The 26977-nt window shown below is 36.2% G+C and overlaps 1 protein-coding gene across 3 annotated transcripts in view; it reads right to left on the bottom strand.

Annotated features, from left to right (window-relative positions):
* Window positions 1-26977, bottom strand: part of LOC109098565 (rho guanine nucleotide exchange factor 10-like protein) — a 111388-nt gene that overhangs the window by 68316 nt on the left and 16095 nt on the right. For 2 of the 3 annotated variants that reach the window (XM_042734018.1, XM_042734020.1), the window contains 11 exons: window positions 25937-26020; window positions 24108-24216; window positions 23181-23284; window positions 21959-22036; window positions 19581-19760; window positions 17858-17974; window positions 16729-16821; window positions 14485-14655; window positions 8962-9107; window positions 6464-6636; window positions 993-1108 (listed from right to left, as the gene is read on the bottom strand). In XM_042734018.1, the coding sequence (XP_042589952.1) occupies window positions 993-1108; window positions 6464-6636; window positions 8962-9107; window positions 14485-14655; window positions 16729-16821; window positions 17858-17974; window positions 19581-19760; window positions 21959-22036; window positions 23181-23284; window positions 24108-24216; window positions 25937-26020 (1371 nt within the window). The remainder of the gene's footprint in view (window positions 1-992; window positions 1109-6463; window positions 6637-8961; window positions 9108-14484; window positions 14656-16728; window positions 16822-17857; window positions 17975-19580; window positions 19761-21958; window positions 22037-23180; window positions 23285-24107; window positions 24217-25936; window positions 26021-26977) is intronic. The other variant, XM_042734019.1, reaches the window with a different exon arrangement.

Here is a 26977-nt window from a genome sequence, read left to right as displayed (position 1 = left end):
GCTGTAACATATGTGACTAATACTGCTTTTGTTTTGCTGTCTATTGTATTCTACCTTGATCTTTTCCTGGATGTTGTTCTTTTCATCATTATTGGATTCTTGGGCTTTTTTATAATGAAATTCTGTTTATTTATTCAAAAACACATCTGAGCTTATTTTTTAAAATTCATATATGTAAGTCAATACACACATTAACTTACAATACCGGTCAAATGCTTGGGGTCAGTAAGATGGGTCAGTAAGGTTAAACTTTTTTCATTATTTGTTTTTTTTAAAGAAACAGGAACTTTTATTCAGCAAGGACATATTAAATTGATGACAGTAAAGATGTTTAAAATGCTACAAATATTGGTTTCAAATAAAAGCTGTCCCCTTGAATTTTCTATTCATCAAAGAGTCCTGAAAAAATGTATCACAGTTTTCACAAAAATATTAAGCAGCACAACATACAATAATAATAAATATTATCATAAATCAGCATATTAAAATAGTAATAAATGAATTACACTTCATAATATATTAAAATAAAAAATTCCTTTAAAAAAAAAATAATAATAATAAAATTCCCCTGACCCAAGTATACATTATACATATACATTATATGTGACCCTGGAACACAAAACCAGTCATAAGTACCATGGGTATGTTAGCCAACAATACATTGGGTCAAACGTATCGATTTTTCTTTTAAATCATACATCAATGGTAAGCTTGTATATTCAGCTTTCATACGATGTGTAAATCTCAATTTCAAAAAAATTGCCCCTTATAACTGGTTTTGTGGTCAGGGTTCACATATATTTAAAACATATGAAATGTATAATTTATTTATCTAATCACAAACTTCAGTTTATGAGCCATTTTTACAATTACTTTTAACTAACTCCGCCCAATGGTGATTTTTAATGTATAACATCAGTTCCCTTCAAGTTGCCACTTAAGGGTTCAAAGAGAACATGGCCCACGTACATGTAGCAATGAAGAGTATTTACCTGGTATGTTCCCTGTAAAGTCCCCACAAGCAGAGTGACCTGCTCTACCACTGAGAGGTCATGCTGCAACTCCTGCAGTTCCTGATACAGACGGGGCGGACCCAGAAAGATACTTCCTGTCAATCAAAAATAACCAGCTTCACTTATCCAGTACTTAAATTTCACACCATGGTTTATCAGAGCATGAACCCCAGAGTGCAAAAAGCACCTGCAATCCAGGGTTCTTGAAAGCTGAGATGGTGTTTCTGTGGATATGGGTTCCTGCAAAGGTGCTGAATCATTCAAATATGTAATCGAGTCAGGACGGCTCGGCTACACTGTGAGTTACGCTCAAATAAAAAAAAAAAAAAAACGCTTCAGCATTTCCTATACAGCACATATTCCTCAATTTCAAAACACTTATCTGAAACCTGCACACTGGTCTAATGACATAAAAGGTGAATTCTGAATGATACCTGACCTTTAAAGAGGAAGGCAGAATGATTGTGCTCTAAGTCAGTGTTTCCCAACCACTAATGTGCCGAGACAGGCTGTCGGGTGTGCAGTGGAAAATTAACGAAAACTCTATTATATTTCGTTATAATTATTTTAAATTAGTGCTATTGGTCATCGTTATGTCTGTTTGTGGGTTTTAAAAATATTCAACCAATGAAAAGCTTTCGAAAGAGCTTGTGACTAAACCTTTAAGGGTAAATTGATGAAAACGTAATTTATGCCACGGATGCGACTGTTCTAATGACGGACAAAACACCTGTTATTCGCTCGTCAAAAACCAAAAACCATGATTTTCAGAAAATGTTAAGTCCAAGTGTATGGTCATATATAAAGCCAAAATACCAACTCTGACGACACATTGTTTGGCTTTCCCCTTTTCTATCTTTTTTTTAATTTTTTTAAGTGCTTAGTAGTGTGACGTTTTTTACTTCTCAAAACTGTGCCGCAACAGAAAAAAGTTTGGGGAACACTGCTCTAAGTTCTGCTTCAATATTTGCCCAAATGCAAATCGACACAAAATCAAACGCCTTAACTTTTAAAGACTTGGGGGTCTGTGACAAAACTTTCATTTGTCAATACTCTCCAGTAGCGCCACTAAAAAGGAGAATCGATACCAAAGACAGATTGATCTCCCATTGTTTGTGAAGCCACACCAGTTAATGCTATAAGGAAGAGGAGCAGAGAATAAAATGAAGCCATTAAGAAATATGAAGCCCTTTAAGGATGACGAAACGAACGCAGGTGTCTCATTAGATGTGAAATGTAGCATCGATTTGAATACCCATTCACTTTTTGGGGTCTCTGGTCTCTGCCTGCAGAATCAATAGCCGGGGTGAATGTGCTGTGCGCGTCTGACCGATAGCCCAGGAATGAGGAGTGTAATTAAATCCCGGAGCTGGATGCACAGACCACAGGACTGTCTGGCCTTTCAGCACCTCCGCATAATCAGGTGACCTGTGTGCAGAATTGGGGCAGTGCGGGCATTTGTTGGCCCCCAGCTCAACCTAATTTTCGAAGTAGTGCTGGAAGGTCTGTCAGAGATCTCTCTGTCACTGACACACCATTTCCCTTTCTCTCGTTTCTCTATACCTGTCTTTGTGTCTTTCACTCTCTGTCTAGGCTTCCATCCACTTCCCTCTACACCTCTACATCTTTCTCTTGTTGTTTTGTCTGTCTCTCTCTAACCTTTAGAAATTTAATAGGGTCTTTAACTCACACAGCCACAGAGACATCTGTGACTAGCACGACTTGATCAATAGCAGGCACATTTGAATAAAAAAGGCACAGTGAGCCCCTACAGTGCAAGTTGGCAGTGTCTGCATGTTCTTCTGGTTGCTGTGGCAAGGCCTTGGGCAGGCCTACAGGTTTGTGGGCTCATGGCCCACCTTGGCTTCAGGTGAATGTGCTGACTTGTAATCCAGACTAATCCAGTTGGTGTGCCGGGATCTGGTTTTTCGCACTATGGCATGGTATTCTGCCATTTCCACTAGTCTATCTCTCTCACACACACTGTCATATGTAAACTGACACACGCGCTGGGCGGCCGCCAGCGGAGGCCCATGCAGGCACAATACGGAAGTCCAAAGCCTAAAGTCAACAAAGCTGTTGCCAGAAGGGCAGCTCAAATTTGGATTTCTCATTCAAATCTGTGCTCTTTAACTGACATCCATACACCGAGTTTAACCAAGTGCTTTTACACGTATAATTTGAGCAAGGATCTGCCTGGCACATGTTTAAACAAATATAAAAATGATGTGCATAACCGCTGCGGAAACAATTCTGTGATAACGTCCAGGGACCAAAGTGTGATGCCAAATTAAAACTGCAAAGTAAATATATAAATAAAAATGTAGATATTTTATCAGTCAAAATATGCACAATTCATATAAATAATAAAGCAAGAAAAAATAATATTACAAAACAATAAAAACAATATTTAAAATATCCTTATAATAATTTTATATAATCATCATTATAATAATTAATATATAATCATACTTTTTTTTATAATTTATTTTTTGATAATAACATTTTTATACAACAATAACAAATGATTATTATTATTATCATAATTTAGCTTAAAACATTATAAATAAATAATACATAAAAATACAATTTTCTTGTTCTTGAAATAATATTGATTAATTATAATTATTAATAATAATAACAGCCTAGAATAACAGTCTAAAATATATTATATTATATTATATTATATTATATTATATATTTATTAACATTACATTATATGCATTATAATATAGTTTCTTAAAATAATGATAATAATACAAAGTTAACACTTTAGTATAGGGACCAATTCTCACTATTAACTAGCTCCTTATTAGCATGCCTATTATTAACATAATTTATTGTAATTATTTATTTTATTTATTGCTGTTTATTAGTGCTCATAAAGCACATATTCTGCATGACCATATTCTACATCCCTAATCTTACCCAATACCTAACAACTACTTTACTAACTTTTAACAAGAAGCAAATTTGTTTATTGATGCAAAATCATAGTTAATGTTTAGTTATTAGTGAGAACTGGATAATAATAATAATAATAATAATAATAATAATAATAATAATAATAATAAATGTTTTTAAGGCCTGTTCACACCAAGAACGATAACTATAAAGAAAACTATATTAGAACCCACACCAGTGTTTATTCTAAGCGCATACTTGTCTGCTGCTTGAAATTCTCGAGCTTGTTACAGCAGGACTGATTATGATTCCAACGATAGTGTTTCTCTGTGTCTTTACTATTATAGCTGTAGTGTGGGACTCCTCATTCTTGGTGTGAACAGCCCTTTTTTCTTATATTACTCATTGACATCCACATATTTACTATGTCTAAATGGCAGAAGTCTAGAAGCTGAATTTTCCAGCAGAATAAAAAAAGATTAAATTATGCCAGAGTATAACATCACTATACAGTACAGGAATACATTCCCACCCCACAACACAATTGCTTGTGTAAAGCTCCTCCATCAGCGGGCAGGTCCCATCTCATGGTTCACAGGGGCCTCTATGATTTCCATCACAAGGGAGGAGAGATGTGGCACAGACCAGGCAAAACAGGCTTATATGTCTATGTGCTGCTATAAATAACTGAAGATGGACACATTCAGACACAGTAAACTATGTCAAAGGTGTCTGGAAAATAGTGATTAAAGTGGAAACTTCTTAATACATAACCAAAAGTGTGTGCTAACAGTGCAAAGGGCTTCCTGAATAGAGTAAGAGAAGAGAGCGACACAGTCTGCCTTTTATTTCTACATAATAAGAGATACCGAAAAGGATCCTCACCAAGTACAGACTCTGTGACCAGTCTAGCCACAGAAAAAGGTTTTGAAAAGAAGAAAAAAATCTGTGGCACACTATAAAACTGGTGAGAACTTATCCTTCACTGTGATCATTTTAGATTTATATGAGAGAGAGAGAAAAAATATATATATCCCACATTTTATTTTACACTGTTATTATTAATTGAATTTAAAATAAAATAAAATAAAATAAAATAAAATAAAATACTGTAAAGATACACTTCTTTTCAAAAGTTTGGGGTCATTACAATTTTTGAATGTTTCTGAAAGTCTCACCAAAGCTGCATTTATTTGATCAAAAATACAATAAAGCAGTAATATTGTGAAACAGTATCAATAATTTAAAATAGCTGTTTTCAATTTTAATATATATTTAAAACGTAATTTATTCCTGTGATGGCAAGGCTGAATTTTCAGTAGCCGTTACTATTATAACATAATCCTTCAAAAATCATTCTAATATGCTGATTTACTGCTCAAGAAACATTTCTTATTATTATCAATGTTGAAAACAGTTGTGCTGCCTAAAATTTTTGTGGAAAAGGATCTTTTTGATAAATGGAAATTCTTCGATGGATAAAAAGTTCAAAAGAACAGCACTTTTTTGTAACATTATAAATGTTTTTACAGTTATCTTGACAGTTTAATGCATCTTTGCTGAAGAAAAGTGTTAATGTTCTTTAAAAAAAATAATCTTACTGGCCGCTACATTTTGAATGGCAGGGTATAGAAAAATATAGACTTTATATTAATAAAATAAAACAAAAACATTTCTTAAATATTTACTATATATTTTATCCTGTCACTATTTTATATTTCTTGTATTGATTATTTGGCAATAGTTCATGTCAAACAATCGTGCCATTACTTTAAATTGAATTTTTAATTCAATTGAAATCGAAAAGGGATATGGAAATGAGAAACAGGAAGTTTTAGCGAGGGTACTGCTGAGTTATAAAACAGCAGGAAAAGAAAAAAGGTAGATAAATTGGACAGAACAGTGTTTTATAATGATTTCAGAGAAAAATAAGGTATAGGGGGCATAAGAGGTCTTCTAAAGACTCCTGCCCGCAAGCTGTCTGCTAGGCCCCAGCATTAAACATCTTCTGTCATCTAATTTCCTGGCTCCCCTGTGTGCACAATCCAACATGGGTGTTCCACAGACAACACCATTAATATTTCAGCTCGGAAAACAAAAGGCTTAAACAGCCAGAACCTGTACATCCTGATAACACTTTGTACCTGGAGCTCTGTCAGCATATTTATCTTAGTGCCCCACAATTGCTCTTTTCCTCTTCCTCAACTCAAAACACAATAATGTTTTGTAAGAGTGTTCAGCCCTGATTCCAATCTCCTGAACTTGCTTTCTCTGATTGGGAGTGGAGGTGGAAATAATGCGCCAAAACTGATGACAGCACGCTGAATATGTTTGTGGTCTATCAGACAGTGAAATAAGATTGCTTAGAGTGCGCCTCTGTTGTTATTATCTACCCTGCCTGAGATACAGTCATCTGCAGAGGCCATAAAAAGGTGCACTGCTCACAAGAAACGGTCAATTAATTCAAAATGTCTCAGAGACTCACATCAAGGATCTGTGTCATCTGATTGTTTAGAAAGTTTCAGTGCCAACAGCATTGCCATTACCCGATCCCGAAGAGCTGCTGGAGCGCTTGACGCCTCCGAGCTGATAGAGAGCGTCCTTGGTCTGGGAGCCCTCTTGACCCACTTCAACTACCTGGACCTGCTGCAAGGGGGCGCTCCACTTCAGGGTGTACTTGGGACCTACTGGAACCAGACTGCTGATGTCAGGGGGGCCCCTGGTGGTGATAAGAGGATCAACATGTAAAAATGCTTACGCATAATTATAAAAACATAGAACATGACAGATCACAAGAGAGGAAAAGGGATTTAATTTGAAACAATTCTGACTCAGAAGCTGCCAGTAAAAGTAACAAATAATTTAAAAAAGGCAAACAATGCACTGAATTGAAATGACTGAAATAGCATTCTCTTGTAAAACACTTTCTAATACTCCTCATTTTACTTATGAAGTATCTATGAAGAATCTTATGAAGAATCTCAACAGCAATCCATCAATAGAACAAAAAACCAGTTGTTCTATTTTTTTTTTCTTATTTTTTATTTTACTGTTTTTATTGCTCTTGTTTAATTTTATGATTACCACCAATGATTTTGTGGTTTCAATGGATATTCATCTTCACAGGAGAATTTGTAACTCTCAGTTTCAAGTTTTTTAATGTTGTTGTTACAAAGCAGAAATTATTTTTATGCTTTTGGTATAATAAAACTTGTTGGATTTGCACTGGTCAGACAAAGTACAGGATGAAGTTCAGTCTAGACATAGTCCAAATGAAGTCTGAGCTTTAAGCATACGCAACTATTATTTAATAAACCCTGCTTAGTTTTTATATTCATCAGTTCATCTCTTGATTTCTACCCTTCCCTTCCCCATGAAATTACAGTCGACCCACTGATGTCACATGGACTATTTTAACAATGTCCTTACAAGCTTTCTGGGCCTTTAAAGTGGTAGTTGCATTGCTGTCTATGTGGGATCAGAAAGCTCTCGGATTTCATCAAAAATATCTTAATTTGTGTGCCGAAGATGAACGAAAGTCTTACGGGTTCGGAACAACATAGGCGTAAGCATGGGCGACATTTGACCCTTGAGTCGGGGGGGTGGGGTGGGGGGGGTTGTTTATTGCAATGTCACAACAATCTGTTATAATCAATGAAGCTCTCTAAACTACACAATGAATCTCTTATTTACATCACATCTGCGCTTATGATTCACGAGCTTGCAAATCTCCGGCGCTTTCAGCGGTGAGTGAATTTTGAAAACTGTAATGTTTCTGATTGGCCATTGCGTTGAAGAAATCAACAGATGTCTGCGACTGGCTACATTGCTCAATGCCGCAAAAACACATTGGAAAAACATAGTTTGCCAGATCTTCAATTGCTTGTGCTTTCATTTGAGGGTATTTAGCACTGTCTAGTATCCCCGAACAACCAGGCCTGGGCTTGGCTAACTGTTCCAGTTGCAGCGGGGCTGACATCTGGGATTCCATGACTAACGATATGAGGGGGCAATATCCCCCCTTGCCCCTCGCTAATGTTGCCTATGAGGATGAGTAAAAAATAACAGAATTGTAATTTTTCATTCCCTTTTAGTTTTTTTAACTGATTTTGTGTCTTGCTGTTGAAGGAATGGTTCAACCAAAAATTTGCTAAAAAACAGAAAAGGCAACATTATGGACAGAGGATTTGTATTGTAGCCGGAAGCAATAATTTGAAGTCGTTAATGATGGATTTATTACAAACATGCTTTTCACTTTACAAGATAATATCTGATGTACTGGACTCTTACTTGCAGATTGTTGTGTACTGGATTACTTGCAGATTGTTGTGATGTTTTTATATGCTGTTTGAGCTCATTCGGACACCACTCATTCACCGCTCATCCATTGGTGAGCAAGTAATGCAAAGCTACATTTCTACAATTCTGTTCTGATTTTTTACAGATCAGCTGTAAGCACACTGTGAAGGGCTGGACCTCCAGCTAGTTGGAGGGTTGCTTATTATTCTTTTATTCTTGTAATGTAAGTTCAACATTGCGATCACCTCTTTAAGTTCTTCTAAATGGGCATGTCAAGTCATGCTTTAGTAGAACAGATACATACTGTGTTGCAGTAGAAGGACTAGCTCAAAAGCTTTGAGATTCAGCATCAGCGTGAGCTTTTTCACTTAGCTGTTTACCTTTTGCACTGCGGAGATGTGATCAATGGTGCTGTCATAGATAATCTATTTGAGTGGAACAGAGGAGCGCCTTTATGCCTGTGATCTATGGGGATAATTCGTGTCGCTGTAGCTAAACACCCTGCTATTTGTTCCCAGATAATAAAGGCCCATTTGACTCTGCCCAATTCTGTCCTGTGCCTTAACCATTAGCAGCTAACCCCCTCACACTGACTGCGGCACATTGGGGAACGTCACTGTAATGCTGCAGGAGACTCAGAAGTCTGTATTTAGATCGGCTGATGAGCTTCAATCCGTCAGCGTGGCCTTAGAGGCGGGACAGAGGGACAAAGAGAAAGTCAATCGACCTTGTCCGGGACACGTACTTGATGTTGATGTTGGCACAGATGAGCATGTCACCGAAGAGAAAGACTTTTCGCTCCTTAGACTTGAGGACCTGTCCTCTTTCGCCGTACACCGTCTCAATCAGCGTCTCGCAAAGGATCAAAGAGCTCTGCTCAGAGTTCAGCAGCTGAAGAAAAGACAGGAGACATTGATTGCACGTAAGTCTTACAAAATAGAGGCGACCAATTACATGGCTACACACTTACTTAGAGGCCACAGCGTGGCATAGAAGACATTTGAAGGTTCACAGGGAGGCAGTGCAGAAGATTGGAAACACAGCAATACATTTGTAGTAGAAATGGTTGTGGAAATACAACCCAATCTTAAAGAAACTCATTTCAAATAGGACTGAGAAGTACTGACTCTCATCTACAAACTATATAAATTTGGATGTGCACTACAAAAAAGGAGGATTTCTAAAAGTTGTAATTATATTAATAGTTTAATTTAGAACCATAAAGTAAATAACTGTTTTTTTATGTTAATGGTCCTTTTCATTAGGGTTTCATATACCATAAACCTGTACTTTCAATGCTACATCTGTTTCAACAATTTGATATCAATTTGAGAAACATTTTGAGTTTTCTGCACTAAAAATTGCAGAGGAAACATTTAAATTATTATAATATTTTAGCAAAGGTTTGGAGAAGAATCATAATTATATTGTGAGAAAGTCCTTTTCTCTAGTGAATAAAACTTGAAATGTGTTTCTAGGTCAATGTGACCCACAATTATTTTATGCTGTACTTTGTTTTCTGAAAAGAACAACAAAAAAAATAAAAATCATAAAATCTTTTTTTTTGTGACCATCTGACAGCCCTAATATTTTAGTCACATTTTCTTTTTTAAAGGCTTAAAGGGATAATTCACCCAAAAAATGAAAATTATTTCATCATTTATTCACCCTACGCAGTTCCAAACCTGTAGGACTTGATTTCTTCTGTGCACACACAAAAGAAGATATTTTGAGGAATGTCTCAGTGTTTTTTGTCCATACAATGAAAGTCAATGGTTTTAGTTACAAACAACAAAATATCTTATTTTGTGTTGCACAGAAGTCATACAGATTTGGCAATGAGGTTGTGTAAATAATGACAGAATTTTATTTTTTGGGTGAATTATAATTTTTGCACCACTAACATCACCAAGCAGAACTGCAAAAAGGCTGATTGTTTCCAAACAGGTTTCCTGAACACCACCATCTCTCAACAGACAGACCCACTCCAAACTGTGTCAGGCCTGGCATGCGCACTACACAGTTCATTTATGCATATATAGTTATTCTATATTTATCCTTAATGCATGAAAAGACAAGGAAAAACATATAATTTGTATTGTGTTAGGAGACAAACCAGAGTTCATCCTCATTACATCAGCAATAACGCACAAGCAGCATCACAGCAGCAAAACACAATGTCCAGCGCCTCAAATAAATATTGCGTGCTGGTGTTTGATCAGTCAGGAGAGTAGTTTTATAAATAATGCATCTGCTTCTGTAGCCTGAATCACACAAAATGAGTCGCCGGATCCAGAGGGAATTGGCAACACTGCTTGGCCTTTGTTGAAATGCATTGAAAAATTAGACCTTCAGTCAGTCAGAAGGCATGCTTCAGGCGCTGGGTTTTTATAGTAAGAGCGCCATCCAAAGGCTGAAAAGGCAGAGAGAATGTTGTGGGGAAGGACAGATATACTTTTTAGGGACTTGTGAGTATGACTGAAATGGTTTGTAATGTTTCTGTGTGTGTGTGAGAGAGAGAGAGAGAGAGAGAGAGAGAGAGAGAGAGAAAGTAACAGAGGTGTATGTGATGTGCTTGCTGAGGAGCGACGGGGAGATGCTGCAGTCTTAGCCTGTGCAGCATACTATATCTGCCGGCCTACTAACTCAGATAGTCTGAGACAGATGATGAATATTTCATTGCGTGTATATGGGGTAATAGAACTGACTGTTTCACACTGGAATGCAGCTGAAATCCCTGCAAAAAAATTGTAAGGTTGAAGCCACTGTACAGTAGGTAGTGTACAACACACAAGCTCATTACATACACAGTAAGAGCGGTTGTGCACACAGGGATACAGGTTCAAAACCTCCCCATCTCTCCCCTCGCTTTCTCATAACTCTCGACTTTGTTGAAAAGGCCATAAAGAAAAAAAAAAATCAAACAAACAACAGGAGAAAAGCTGCCTTGCTGTCAAACTTCCTGCATACTGTAGGAAACTTTCTAGCATGTTAACTGAAATTCAACTTCATGAAAAAAGATGGTATTTTTTTATATTTGAATTTCACAAAATACAATTTAATGCCATATTTTATAAATTCTAATTAGAATTTTGTACATTTGAATTCCAGAAAAGTAAAATTAGAAATTAGTTTTTACTTTACTTTAAAACTCAATTATGAACGAAAAAATCTTATGTTATGAACGAAAAAATCTTATGTTCTCAATTTTTTTTTAGGAAAAATAAGGTGCAACGGTACACAAATGTGACGGCAGTTTTTAAATTAACTTATAAATAATAACATTTCTAGGCTATTTGTTAAAGGGGTCATATGATGCGATTTAAATTTTTCCTTTTACTTTGGAGTGTAACAAGCTCTTGGTGCATAAAGATCTGTAAAGTTGAAAAGACTGAAGTCTCAAATCCAAAAACATATTCTTTATAAAAGTTAAGAGTCAACCACACTCCCCTAAAACGGCTCATTCTAACACGCTTGAGGTATTCAGCAAATCAAAACGCACTGATAGCTGGCCAATCAGAGCACAGCTTGCCTTTCAGAACGATGAGCTTTGTAAAAATCAATGCGTTTCAGGAGGCGGGGCATAGAGGAGAAACAATAAATGTAGAGTACGTGGGAAATAATGTGTTTTTTGAAAATTAAATCGCATAAACTTTTCATTACACCAAATACACAAAACAATGTTCATTTTAGTAACACCATATGACCCCTTTAAAATATATTCAATTACACACTGGCTGTCATCGCATGTTTCATAACGGATTCATTTAAACATACATTAAATAATTAAGACTAACAGGTTTAGTAAAATACAATGGGTAGCCTATATGGTGTAATATTTCGCAAAATGCTCCTCTCTAGACTTAATTTCTCTAGTGAACTAACAAGCTGTGGACACTGATAACTTGCTGAGGTAAATGAAATGCTACAGTACATGACATTTATTTTCCAAGCTGTGTTGTTGATGTCTATCCGCTGTTGAAACACTGATTGAGCAATTACATGAGGCATGAGATGTTCAGTCATGTTTATTCATGTTAAAACTATTAGTACAGAGGAAGGAATGATCGCGTTCACTCTCCAAGGCGTTTATACAGTGATGTGTCATGCCACATCAAAGACTATCAAAACGGCATTTATTATTTGAATTTCCTGAAAAAAAAAAAAAACTGTATTCGTTCAGTAAACATGCGTACCGAACCGAAAAGACCCGTAACCTTAACGTTTCGATACGAATATGTGTACCGTTACACCCCTAATACATATCAAACAGCTCCTATGTCATCACAAATTGTTTGGGAGGGTTTCGAGACAAAATCTTGGCTAATGGAGGATGAAAAAATTATTGAATATTCACGTATATGAGAAAAAAAATATTTCATAATAAGATTTCCCCACAACTTCAATTATTTTACTTCAATGAAAGGTTTGTGTTTTGTGAATTTTTTGAACGATAGATCAATTAAAAAAAACAATGCAGATTTATTTTTGCAGCCTTCTTTGTTCATATTTACCAAGGGGGCTAATTATTGTGACTACAACTGTAAAAAAAAAAATTAAATGTCGTGCCTCACAGGACCACCGTGCTACATATTTAACCTGTTAACTGTCGGTTCCACTTTTTGAGCACGGACCTAAAAATTTAATTTCCAACTTAAATTGCTATAAATCTTTAATACTTTGAAGCACAGACTTAAATTTGGTCTCTTTTTACAGAAGACACTAGGCAAATTATGAAAAAAAAGTGAAAAAAAAGTAAATTAAAACTTAAAAAAACATGTAAATATATTGTAATATTTTATTGTAATATATATTTTTACAAAACATGATAAACTCTAAAACTACTAGAAAAACAAAAACAAAAATCTGAACAAGTTGTGTTCCAAATTTGAGGTTGATATCTCAAAAAATTTGCTTTTAGTATGTTTTTGTTTGGGCCGCAGTACCAAATACCATTTCCACTAGATGACCAGTTACAGTTAACAAGTTAAACACATAAAATGAGTGCAGTGGAGGAAGGCGAGAGACAGAGCAATATATAGAGAGATAAAGAGAAAGTAAAAGCAAGTGAACCAAACAAGAGATAGTGAAAGCAACTTAGACTTTCCAATTAAGTGTCTCATTTACTCTCTAATTCCTCTTATTCAGAAATGCATTTGTTTGCATTTGCAGCAGCTGGCCTGTGATACAAGCATGGTAATGGAAGAGAAACATCCCTGCCATTTATTCAGGCGCTGCTGTAGTGCATTAACGGACCATCATTGCTCGCTGATGATTCCATGAAAAAAAAAAAAAAAATGCAGGCCAGGTATAAAAGGAGATGGGTTGGTTATTTTCAGGGTCAGCTGTAATATCCAGATACTTGGCAGGCTGTTTAAAGGCTGTTTGTTAGGTGACAGAGACTTACAGTTGCCATATGAGCACACAGTAAGTTGAGTGTGAGCTTTAAAACACGTTACTAAATTGCATTTAGTCTTAAGATTATTAATGAAGCCAGGTGCACAGTTGCCTTTAAGATGCCTGGCTCCAGTGAGACATTTAAAAGTCAACGCAGATTGTGCAACATCGATGGCTTATGTCGAGGTCATGACTGGAAAAAACTGCCCTGTTGTTCTACATCATTAATCATGTCACGTTCTGACATTCTGATGGACAGAAAAGTGCCTGCAGGCTGTTGTGGCTGGACAAAAGTGGGAATTTGTGAACTTTCTTGAGGTGATTTTATGAAATCATGAGGTGAAGGGAACACTAAATAAAATATTTATGATGAATAATATACAGAGAAGCTAGTATCAACATTTTAACTGAATATCTCTTTCTTTCCTTCACTCTCTCTCTCTCTCTCACACACACACACACACAGGGTAACAGTAGTAGTCACACAGGTCAATATGCTGTTCAGGGAGCCCAGTAACCATAGCGGTGCCCCTGCTCAGAATAATTTTTTGTAATGCAGTTAATTGGCCATTAGCAAACCTCCCACAATAAACTTCTCTAATACAAATTTAGCTTTACACACATACACTACTAAAATGTTCTTGAAGAAGTCTCTACAGCTAACCAAATCTGCATTTATAAATAAACAGCAATACTGTGAAATATTGACTCAAAGTTTTCAACGGTAGTTGTAATGTCTAAGAATAGGGAAGTCAGCATTAAACCATGTAATGGTTTTCTGATTAGGAATTACGCTGTTGTGATTACATCAAGGCAACAGCATCCTGCTATCACAGCTGAGTAACTGTGCGCATGCTTGTGTTTTTCTCACCTTGCTGAGAGAGCGGTCACTGACACAGCGAGCCAGCTGCTGCGTCTCAGTGATCTGATCAGCCACCCTTTTCTGCTCATTGAGTTTCTCAGCAAGGGTCTCCAATTCAGTCAGAGCCAATTGCAAGGGCAGCCTGTCCACATGGCCAGTGGGAGTGTTCTTCAGCATATCCTAAAGACAGAGACAGAGGGAATTATTCTAACAGCAAAGAAAGTAAAAAGTAAAAGGGGCTCACTTGAGGATGCTAATGGAAGAGATTAATGACTGCACCTCTACTGCACAGACAACACATTAGCCATTGTGATGTACTATAGCATTAGCATTCATTTAAAGCTGCTGGTACCTTTACTCCCACTCAAAAGCAAGAAAAGAGGGTCAGAATAACAGTACCATCTCACATTCAGGAGAGAAGCATGTTACCAGCCCTCTGGGAATCATTAACACAGAGCTGTGCACTGAAACAACAATCGTTCACAAACTCTCTCTGAGAAACAGCGGTGAGAGAGAAGAGGGCATAGACAGTGAGGACAACTCAACATTTCCAGTTATGTATTTTACTCATTTATTCAAAAAATATTTAGCCTAAACTGTCATATTAGCACTCATACCAGTATTAATTAAATTTACAACTTTGTGGAGTCCAAGATAGAAATTACTGTAACTAGAAGTACAAGAGGCCAGTACTGTATTTATAGCACCCAAGCTGTATGTGTTATTGGTGGTTTGATCAATTTAAACATTCTATAAATGGCAATAATTATATTATATTTCTACATATTCATGTAAGTTAATAAAAACTAATTTTCAAATACTATAACAAGTATTTTTCTTGGTAATCTAAACATGCTGAAAAATTTGCTCATAATAATGACGGTTTTCTTTATATTCAACTGCAATTTGTTATTGCTGTTGTTTTGTTTGAAGCATAAATCAAGCACTTTAATTCAGCTCTTCTTGGTATTCAGTAGAATAAGTGTGCCAAGTTTGATGTCGCCATTGCCAAATGTCATTTGTCCATGTGGATGTCAAATTACAAATTGTGACTGCAATAAGAATGAAACGTGGAAAACAGAAAGTAATCAATAACTTAAATTACTTAAAAAGCCACGGTTTTATTACACTTTTATTGTACATATTTTAAACCATTATATGGGAAAGAACAGCATAGACATTCTGCCTAACACATCTTTTTTTATGTTTCTAATAAGATGCGTCTGTTTGTGGTTGATTCAGGCCACTAAAAAGGAGGAAGTGCATAAAGGTCTCAGTCTGTCATCAGATCTTGTTCTGTTTAATATGTGATTAAACACAGGCTACTCTCAAGTCAGAGCACTGAGAAAAAAAAAAAAAAAAAAAAAAACTTATTCCCATTCATAACTTATCTATCAAAATTCATGGGTAATCGATGCCTACTGAGGTATGAAATTAAGTGCCACAGCACTTCTCCTGCATGGGGACGTTCAGTGGTGAATTCCTCGCTTGTTCCTTGTCCATAAAAATGAACAGAAGTAAAGGAAGGTCATGAGAGAGATCAAGGCAGTAGTACAAACTGACGATGTAAATTTGGTGAATTCATGACATTTCACTGTCACCTGAGACCCACTGGCTGGAGAGGTCAATGTGATATTTCTGAAGTAGGTCTTGATAATGCTCTGACATTTTGGCACATGACTTGTTTGTGTGACAGAATGGACATCTGAAGTGTTTATTTATTTAAAATGACAACATAATTCAGTCACCCTCATGTCGTTCCAAGCCCATTTGACATTTTGGGCACAAAAGGAGAAATGTAGAACAATGTGCTAACATTCATTTTTACACACTGAAAGTGAATGGGGACTCAGACTGTCCATGTTTCAAAATTGCCATTTTGGTCCAAATGCACTGTATGGAAATTAGTTACAATCATATTCTTCAACATTTTTTCTTGTGGATTTCACAGAAGAAAGTTGGTTTTGGGGTGAACCGCCTCATTTATGCAAGCAATGTGTGTGCTTGCTGGTTTATTCAAGTTCTCTCAATAGGAGTCTTGATATACACCCAATTCTGTATCATGGCCATGAGCCAAGGGAAGAGCAAACCTGCGAGCCAATAGGCTGCAAGAAGCCCTGGCGTGGTCTTAGCAAGTCATTCAGCTTCTAATAGACTTGCTTGGCAACTAATTTCCAGTTACTTAAAGGAGCACGACCCCTCAAGCACTCTAAACGACAGCACAGTGTGAACAGTTTATGCATAAATACTGACCTGCAGGAGGAGGATGAACTGAGGAAAACGCTGAATAGGCTTTACCATCAGACCATAGAGAGTTATGCGGTCAATGCTGGACGCCTGCTTCTTCTGCAAGCATAAAGAGATGCAACCACATATTGAGAGAAAGGCAAAGGAAGAGAAAAAGAGAGACAGAGTAATTTCCACATACTGTACATAGCAGAAGAATCTTGACACTCAAGGGAGTCAGAGAGGTGGGTGGAGGTTAGCATTACACTATTGATTCTTTCATGCCTTCCAGCAGACTACTGCAATCATTAGACTGCGCACTGTCAGAGAGTAGGTGTACTTGAGAGCCCTCCAGCAGATTTCAAAGCAAGGATATTAGACTATGGTCAACTAAGCATTTGTGAAGCTCAGTCGCTTTTACAGATGTTAAAGATTCAAGTCACCGTGGAAATGTGTTGCCATGATAACACTACACACATATTTTGTGGTTTATGCAACTTTAAAGAACAGATAACCTCAGTTTCACATTTACAAGGTAAAATATTTTAAAGAAAAAGGGCACCACTTATAATCCATTCAGAATATAAGTGGCTTGTCTGAAATGCTGCAAGCAAAAGATGTTCTCATTCTCTGACTAACCTCAAAACTATTCAAATTAATGTCTAATGAATTCTTGTGTTTTTAATTAGTCTTTCTGACTAATTTTTCATTTAAAATATCAAATAATTCTTGAAAGAAGATAAAGAAGCACTGCTTTAGATACTGGGACTTTTTGGAGAATATATCTTGAATTTTTCAATTATTTGATACACTTTTTGAAATGAAATGCACTTATATTAAATATATTCTTATATTCTTTTCTAAAATAAAAAAAAATCTCTTTACAGATATTGAAAAAAAAATTCTATTATGTTCCACAAAAGAGAAAAGTCAATTTTGAACAACATTAGGATGATTAAATGATAACGGAATTTTTGTTTTTGAATTAACTAACTGAAAAAGAAAAAATAGGATTTTTTTGCAGTGCAAGAGGAAAAGCAGACAAGAAAGAAGTCAATAATCCATATAGCAGCACAGCACAGCAGTACACAGAGGTAATTTAGGGTGAAACTTGCATATGTTGAAGAGGATATTGACAGCAAATATCAGCTCTTACCTTGAGAAACTCCAGAAATGCTGGTTTAGACATGCAGGCTTTCTTAATGAGGGCCATGGCATTGGTGAAATTATTGACGTAATCACTATATACGTCCAGCACCATGGATTTCGAGAACTAAGAGGAATGCAGAGAGAAGATATTTATAAAAACAAACGTTCAGAGAAATCACATTTAATTTGATTTTCTGTTCAGTTTCTCCTGCTCTGAGACTGCTCTTGAATTTTGCTGTTGTGGTGGGCAGGCCACTCTAAAGGTGATTACAGGGCAAAGGAATGGAAGTAAACAGTAATTTCAATGTGGTATTTATGCAACGCAGCACCTCTTTTTGCCATCCCAGGGACCTAAACATCTTTGACAGTCCATTACTGCCGGGTGTTTTAGAGCAGGCAAAATGGCAGCCATCCATTCGCTCTGCTTTGATTGAAGCTGAACAGACCTGCTGACAGCAGCAGTGCTCGCAGGACTTGGAGAGGACATTAACGAGCCACAAATAGACGTTAACCCCTGTCAAACTGTACCTCCCCTTTGGGGACGGCAAGTACAGCAGGAAATGATACACGCGGGTAAAGATGTTATTATCAACAAACACACATACAGGGCAAATTTACGAAACAGTTGCAGCACCTTGCAGCGAGCACTATTTCAGTGCAAAAACTATTAGGACTGAACAGCTGCTAAACAATTGACAATTCATTTTAGGTTTTTTTTTTTTTCATTTTAGCAAAATAGTGTCTAATTTGTATGAATTTATACAATTTCATTCTCATTTTATTTGTACAGCACTTTTACAATACACATGGTTTTAAAGCAGCTTTACAGAAAATCATGATGTTAATGTTGTAATATTTTACGTCACAATTAGCAGATGTGAGATGGGTTTACATTTTGCAATGACAAAAAAAACAAGCAGTTGAGATTTGCTATACTGTATATATCTTTATATATCCAACTATTTTATTCATAAAAGAGGTTTGTGTACATTTTCTATTAATCATGACAAAGTGATTCAATTAATGATGATCCAATAGTGGATAAGATCATCATAACCATATGCACAGTGTAGATGGGAGCAATTTTAAACAGCCAATTTGAGTATTTTAGAATATTGGATTTTCATAATCAATCAGGTGCTAAAAAAACACAGACAATGCATGCACATAATTTATGCTGTCTTCGTCTACAGTTCAACCATATTAAATTCGCCCCACAGTGTTCACATATGCACTCAATAACAGAAGAATTGTGCAAACGGATGCAACATGATGTGTTATGTGGTTTGTGGGTATTTTCTGCTCTCCAATGCACAGCAGTGCAACTTCAGCTTTAAGTGTTCTCTCTGTGGTACTTCTTTGTGCTCCAGGGACTTTGTAAAGACCAGTTGTGCTATGCAATAAAAGCAGGTCAGACAGGCCAAACTTTCTCTTTTAACAGAAGAATAATGAGAGCAGCTTATGGATGCTGCCTGTGAGGAGGGTCACTATAGGAACCTCATTCATTAGTGCATTAGACACCCTGCAACCCAGTGGTACCAACATGCTTACTTTGGTAAAAGACAGCCATCCTCACTCATAGTAATTGGCTATGCTTTTGAAGTAAACTGGAGAAGAAAACTATTAGTACCTGAAACAGCTTGCCAACAGAGAAGCATAATAACACACAATGCTCAGTGTTCTGTAGTTTAGTTTAAAGGTCAGTAATTTTCAAGTATTTTCCTACTCACTGAAGCTACAAACAGGTCCCCAATCTTTTCACAAGAGTCCCATTCGGCCACCCGAGATGCCAGGGCAATCTGGAACATGGAGTGGCACTGCACGATCTCCCACAGACGGAAAAAAATGGGCCGGATTTTCCTGACACTGAGGATCCGAGGCTCGGCCTCCATCAGAGGTCGCTGGTATTCCTAGAGGACCATAGCAATTGTAGATATTTCTTATGTATGCAATTACTGATTTTTTTTTATATTTATACATGGGGAATAACTCATTTACAGCTCCAACTTGCCTCACCTTGACAAGGAAGTGAGATTAAAAATGTGCTGAATTAATCTTAACAGCTAGGTGGAGAAAAAAATAAAAAATAAAAATTGCACTATGCATTATCCATTTCATTCATTTGAATACAAGATTCCAAATGTGCAATCTGCATATATGAATACATTTTTGGAACAACTAATTTAATGGAACACATGGAGATGAACACGTATACATATTTTTTTCATAGTTTCACGATTCAGTTAGTCTTTGTTATTTTGTATGTATCTAGTTTCAAGCTATTGTATAAGAGATCATATTTATTTAGTCTGTTTAAAAGCTTGTAATCATTAAGAGTTTTTAATGTTTTTAAAAGAAGTCTCTTATGCTTACCAAGACATCACAGCATTTATTAGAAATAGAAATACTTTGAAATAAAAATAAATGTCTTTACTGTCACTTTTGATCAATTAAATGCATTAGTGCTGAATAAAAGTCATTTCTTTTGTTTTGTTTTTTAAACTGACTCTATAATGGATTCAACGAAAATATTAAGAAGAAAAAAAAAAAACATTTTAAACATTGACAATAAGAATAGTTAATAATATAATAAGACGAATTTGATCATATTAGAATGATTTCTGAAGGATCGTGTGACACTGAAGACTGAAAATTCAGCTTTGCCATCACAGGAATGCATTTTAAAATGTATCAAAAAAGAACAGTTCTTTTAAAATGGAATATTTCACAATATTTCAAAGAAGACTTTTCATTTTTTAAACTTATAACACATAAAAATGCTAAACTGAAATGGAAAGTTAAACCCATATGACTTACTTTCTTTTACTGAACACAAAAAGAATATTTAGGCCACTCTTTTTGAAACAATAAAAGTGAAAGCGGTTGTTAAGATCCAAAATGACTTAAAAAATAAATAAAGTATCATGCAGGTGGGTGAAGAATAACAACATTTGGATGAACAATTCCTTTGCTAATTTTAATTCTCTGATATTGGCTTTGACTGTTTTGCAACATTGTCTAATTCAAACTTTGCTCAGTTAAATGTTTGTTTGGGCTTGATTTCCTTAAATTGCAAAACAAGCTAGTGATGTTCATAGATAAACTACAAGACCTAATCTTTAAAAAAGCAAAGACACTTTGCTATTTATACTGTGGACACAATAGATTTTTCATGGCTGCTTTCTTTCCAACCCTGTAGTCTCCAGCACTAATGAATTATCGACAAAGAGAAAATAAGACAAAGGATGAGGCAATGGGACTATATCTTTTTCTAAAGATATGTCTGCCCACAACAGCACTACTAAACTTAATTACGTAGCCCCCCCACTCGCCTGCTTTGGGGCCACTTCACCTGATCTAAACACCCTAGACCATGTCTAGCACGCTATAAAGAGAGCAGGAATTGTAAAGTACACCCAGCAGAGCTTTGATTTGACAACAAAGCTTGGAGACAGATCCTGAATGACTAGATTTCATAGAGCGTAAAGCTGTCATTGATCTGTGATTCAATTTTAGGCGGTGCCTGTGCCTTCAAAGGAGTGTGATAACAAATGCTTCTTTCTCCACCACTAGCTGAGATCAGAATTATGTGTAATGAAACTCCACACTATGAAACCCACCAGACCTGCATGCTTCCATTTAAAGGAATGTGAAGGCAAATTCATTATTAAAGAAAAGTGATAGTGTAATCTTTAGTTTTGACTTGATGCTTTGAATAGCTGGGCTTTCACATTAGGAAGCATCTTGAGATTATTTAGAATCCTTCCAATGACTTATGTTGTTCGGTCATTGTGACAAAAATAGTGACATTTTGACTAACGTTTACATATAACAATAAAGGTGGCAATAATATTTGACTTTAGAATTTTAACTGTGTTTTTGAATTTATCTGAGTATGAAGTATCAAAGCACTGAGTTTCAGTTTGATGTTTGCACACACTGAAGAAAAAAGAATAAAAAAAAAAAAAACTTACCAAAGGTTTTAAAACCGTTATGTGCAAACAATTTGTCTTTGCAAATTGACCCTTCTGAATCCTATCAATAGCTTTTTTTTTAACAATTTCACCAACAACAATTTGTTTTTGGGACAGATGCAATAGTATTTTACCTGTAGGATCCGTTTAAGAGAGTCCAGGTAACTCCTCTCACTCTGCACAATGGAACCCAAAATATGGCGTCGGACGATCTGTGATTAAGATGGTCAAAACATTTTTCCCATTATAAAATATGTTTTGTTTTGTTTTTTTCACTTTTGATCAGTTTAATGTGCAACTGCTGAATAAAATTATTTCTCTGAACAGTAGTCAATATCTATTGTAAATAATCTATCCAAAAACATATCTATTGTAAATTAAGTAATTATATAATTTATTGTGTAAATATTGATATTACAGCTGTCATTTATCATTAAATCTAAATTAAATGATACACAGATGTATCGATGCATTAGATCTACAGATAAAACAGATGACCAATGTATTTTAATGTACATTATACAACATTTATATTTAGTGGTGCAATAACTTACCGTATTAAACTATGTTTAATAATGGTATAACATAAAGGTGTGCTGATTTCTCGCTTAAAGATTTTGAGCAAGCAAATTTATTTTTAAACTGTGTTCTTGCCTTTCCACAGTTCATTTTAAGTCTACAATATTGATTTGAAGTTGGACAAGATAAAAAAAAACTTTTACAATAAGCATGAAAACTGAGAAATTAAACCGTGACATAGGGCCAGATTTACAAAACAGGGAAAATTAGCATTAGAGCGCAATTCCATAAAAGTGTTGATGCCAGGAGAAAATTCTTAGGCTGATTTACTATCAATGCGCACATTAAAGAACACAGACGCAGCCAGATCATTTCCATAATGACCAGCACAATCTACCAAGAGCAGCGCAAATTACCGCCTGCTTTTAGACATGCTTTCTTTGGGCGTTAATTAATGGTGCAAATACCAGTAATTTGACAAGCCCAACGTTAGTAAATCTAGTTGCATGATTCATTTGAATACTCTCCTCGCATAAATTTTGTGTCTGAAAGGGAAACTCCTACAAAAGGTCAGGTGCAAAAATAACTGTGTCCATGCCTTTTCAGTACTAATTCTTCACTGCCTGTCTTTAGTAAATCCTGACAGTACATTTTTAACGGCAAAAGACGGTTTGCTCTGGTGCAAGCTGTTAGTAAATCTGGCCCATAGTATGAATTTGAAAAGAAAAGATCTTGCAAATTTTACTACCAAATTGATGGGATCCCTCAATGTGTATATTTTGGCATGGACCACGTATACATTCAATTTAAAACGTCAGTAAATACATATACACGCACCTGCAGGCTGCTAAGCCCATCTGGCATTGGTCCCAGTTGTGCAGGTGGGTGTTTTGCCTCTGATACCATCACATCCAGATACCCTGTATCATCCTCAGTGTCGTCTGTCAGGATCCACAAAAACATGTTCAAACATACCATAAATCCCTGCAAAGCTAATAATATACTACTATCTTATTACAACTCAGAAGAGATGCTCGAACAGAAAACAGTACATTCAAACTCAGTACAGAACAAGCTGTTCTAAGCCACATCCAAACAATCTTTCAATCCACACGGCTACAAAGGAAAACCATCCGACATACAATTTTGCACCTTCTCCCAAAGGCTTAAAATCTTCACACAAGCTTTTGCAGCATCTCAAAATAATGAAAGAATCTCCGAATCAAAATGTTTAGCACTATACGCAGTGTGGTATCTCATTTAGAGTGCAATTTCGCATTGCGCCTGTCTCCACTTCCAAAAGGTAATCTTACCCCATTGTGTAGCATGGCATTATGGGGACCAATCCCAGCCAATTTTCCTGTGCACCAAATGCCCTCATCAGCTCTTCTCCCTACTTCTTATTTTAAAGACCCAGTCTGATTTATAATGCCTTTCAGCTTCCCAAATATTTCACATCATCTTTTTTTCAGCCTCCAACCTCCGGGACTCAATTTTCTTTTTAAAAGCAAAATACAAGAAAGCACTGAGAGGTATTGGACTCCATCAGCCTTTTTCTGCCGTGTCTGACTCGTGACAGTCAGATCATCTGCCATCTGTAAAGAGGTCTAGTTTAATTTAATGAACAGCCCTGTTCATCTGAGGGGGAAAAAAGCATTAAAAATTTATAATTGCTTCTTTCCTGAATGGGATTTTTTTCTATCAAAGGAAAAGGAGTAAGGATGGGTGCTCGAAAGAAGATAAATTCTCAAATGAAATGATTACCTGAGTGGTCCTTTTTATGTAGGAATGAAACTCTCCTCATCACAGCGATTCTGGTCTTCTCCAGGCCATCTTTCGTTCCGCTACGTGCCGCCCGCATCAGCTGATGGACCTGCAAAAGGGACCAGAGGTGAACAGAAAATCATAGGCAGCCGAGCTGGAGTACCTCCAAAACCAGTGCCGTGGTGGACCCTTATGGAAAAAGGTCGACCATCTCAAGCCCTCGAGCGTAAACAGCCGTGCTCGGGTTTGCCTGCCATTTGTGAGACACCAGTTCAGTGCATCAGGGCAGCAGTTGGGTGTGTGCTCAACGGGGTCTGTTCCAATGGCCACAAGCCACAAGATCCTCAGCGAGTGAGAGAACATCAAGCTACAGTGATATTTTTATATTTAAAAAAGGAGGGGGCGTCCCATCTTTGCAAAAGCAGGTCATTAATAGAGAGCATGTGGAAATATCTTGCTTGAACCACATGAGAGCTGTTTATTTTATATATACAAGTGTGCCCATAACCCACCGTCATACATAGCAAATTAGAGATCAGGAGAGCTGAAGCAAAATGGAGTGTTTTATAGTGGAAGCGATCTGAACGGATTGTTTACAACAGAGTAAGAAAAAGTGAGAGAGCATGGTGGCCCAGTAGTGCACAACACAATGAAATCTCCACAACCCAACGCACAGAACTAATTTCGTTGTGTTGTGACTTGTTTCCATTGTGTTGTGTAAATTTCTTTGTGTTGCGACTTGTTTCCATTGCGTTGTGGAGATTTTGTTGTGTTGTGCAATGTGCACTACTGGGCGCAACTTTAAACAAAGAGAGAGGGACTTTAAACAAAGAGGAAAATAAGAGACAAAAGGAATGTTCCAATCGACCATAAGTGCAATGCAAAGTGGACTTTACATAGTGTTCAGCCATCAAATCATTTCAAATCATGGAGCATATAGCATATAATCAAAATGATCAATATATAATTTCACAGGAAGCGAACAAGGAAACTTTCTTTGATCAAAATAAAAATTTAATTAAATTTAATGAACAAAGTTCAAAAGAACAGCACTTTATAAATATATATATTTTGTAACATTATAAATTTTTAATCCGTTTAATGCATCCTTGTTGAAAAAGTATTAAAATTGTACTTAGCCCAAAACTTTTGAGCAGTAGTGTAAATTAATGTTACATTTAAAAAAATTATATATATATATATATATATATATATATATATATATATATATATATATATATATATATATATATATATATATATATATATATATATATATATAGTATTTAAAAAAAAATTACAAATTGTTATTGATATAGCATTGTAGAAATTAATAGCACATATATAGCAGACAGCATCAAATATCTGCACAACTTCTTTGTTGTCTGTGTTTGATGACATGAAATTTATATGACCAAACAAGATCAAGTGCAGTGAACTTCTACAGGTACATCTTCTGCTCTGTTTGTTGGGAGCATACAACACAACATATGGCCCCTGAGACTCATAACACAGATAAAAAAAAGGGACAGAAAAGCAAGACACAGAGAGAGAAAACTTAAAATGAAAAAGACTTACCCTGCTGAAAAAGACTTACATATGCTGTGCTCTGAAATGTTTTTTACTACATTTTAGTTTGTCTGGTCGACAGCAAGTCTATGTTGGTCAGCAACAACAGACCAGCATAAAACAGCATGGAAATTCATGCTGGTCCTTTCAGCAGGGAAAAGTGCAAAAGAGAAGGAGTGTAACCTTAATTGCTCCAATTTATAGCTCTGAGCTAGTACACCCCACCAAAGCCCATTCTTCCCATACGTGCATGAGTGTACCTGATGTCTGCCCCCCAGTCTCATGGCTAGCTCCTGTTTGGTCCTGGTGTAACGTTCTCTCAGTCGTCGAACATCATGGGTGAGCTACGGGTATCATCACGGCAACAATGCAGGCCATGGGTGAGAGCGCAATAACATGGCAACATGGAGGAGAGGAAGGAATGAAAGGGTAAGCATAAAAGTGAGGGAAACGAAGTGATGAGGGCAAGGCAAAAACAGGATCAACCACAAAAGCATATGCAAGAGAAATGACTGGAATCAGGGGCATGGCTTAATTTTTAAGTCAAAGCAGTGTCGGATAGACAGAGGAAGATTAGATTATGACAAAACGTGCACCCTCGCTAATGTGAATCTCAGACAAGCACCTCCTGTTTTCCAAAACAAAGCCACAGGCTGCATCCAAAACAGAGGTAGGAAAGCATCACATCCAAATCCAATGTTTGTGAAACATGCTGTCGAATAATATGCTTCCATCTGATCTGTTTTCAAAGAATGAATCTAGGCTGCCTTCAGTGCCTCTGACATCCCTGAATCTTGTGTGTGCAGTTCCGCAATTAGATAATAGAATTGATAACAGATTTGAAAAAATAGAAGGATATTTAAAACAAAAAAAGAGTAGTTATATATTACCATGCATTTATTTAATCAAGAATACAGTAAAATGGTGAAGTATTATTACAGTTTAAAGTAGGGCTATCAATAGATTAAAAAAGATTAATCAGATTAATCACACCTTTTTTGTGCACACTTATAAAATGAAGAATACAAGATTTAGCTTGATTAAGATGTTTGTTTTGTCATCATATCTATCATATTTATTGCTTTATCCAGCAGAGATGTCTTTCCGAAAAAAGGACACTTGGAGACTCCAAAAGGACACCAAAGAACCAAATTCTATAAGTAGTCCAACTGATAAATTTATGCACAAATATATATGTAGATTTTTTTAAATGTATCAGAATTTATAGTGTAAATCCAGTAAGTGTACAGTAGACAAGTCAAGTTGCGATACCAAAAAGGACCACATGGAGACACCAAAAA

The sequence above is a fragment of the Cyprinus carpio genome, chromosome B11 (assembly GCF_018340385.1).
Source record: "Cyprinus carpio isolate SPL01 chromosome B11, ASM1834038v1, whole genome shotgun sequence".
Classification (NCBI taxonomy): domain Eukaryota; kingdom Metazoa; phylum Chordata; class Actinopteri; order Cypriniformes; family Cyprinidae; genus Cyprinus; species Cyprinus carpio.
This window is presented reverse-complemented; position numbering and strand designations above follow the sequence as displayed.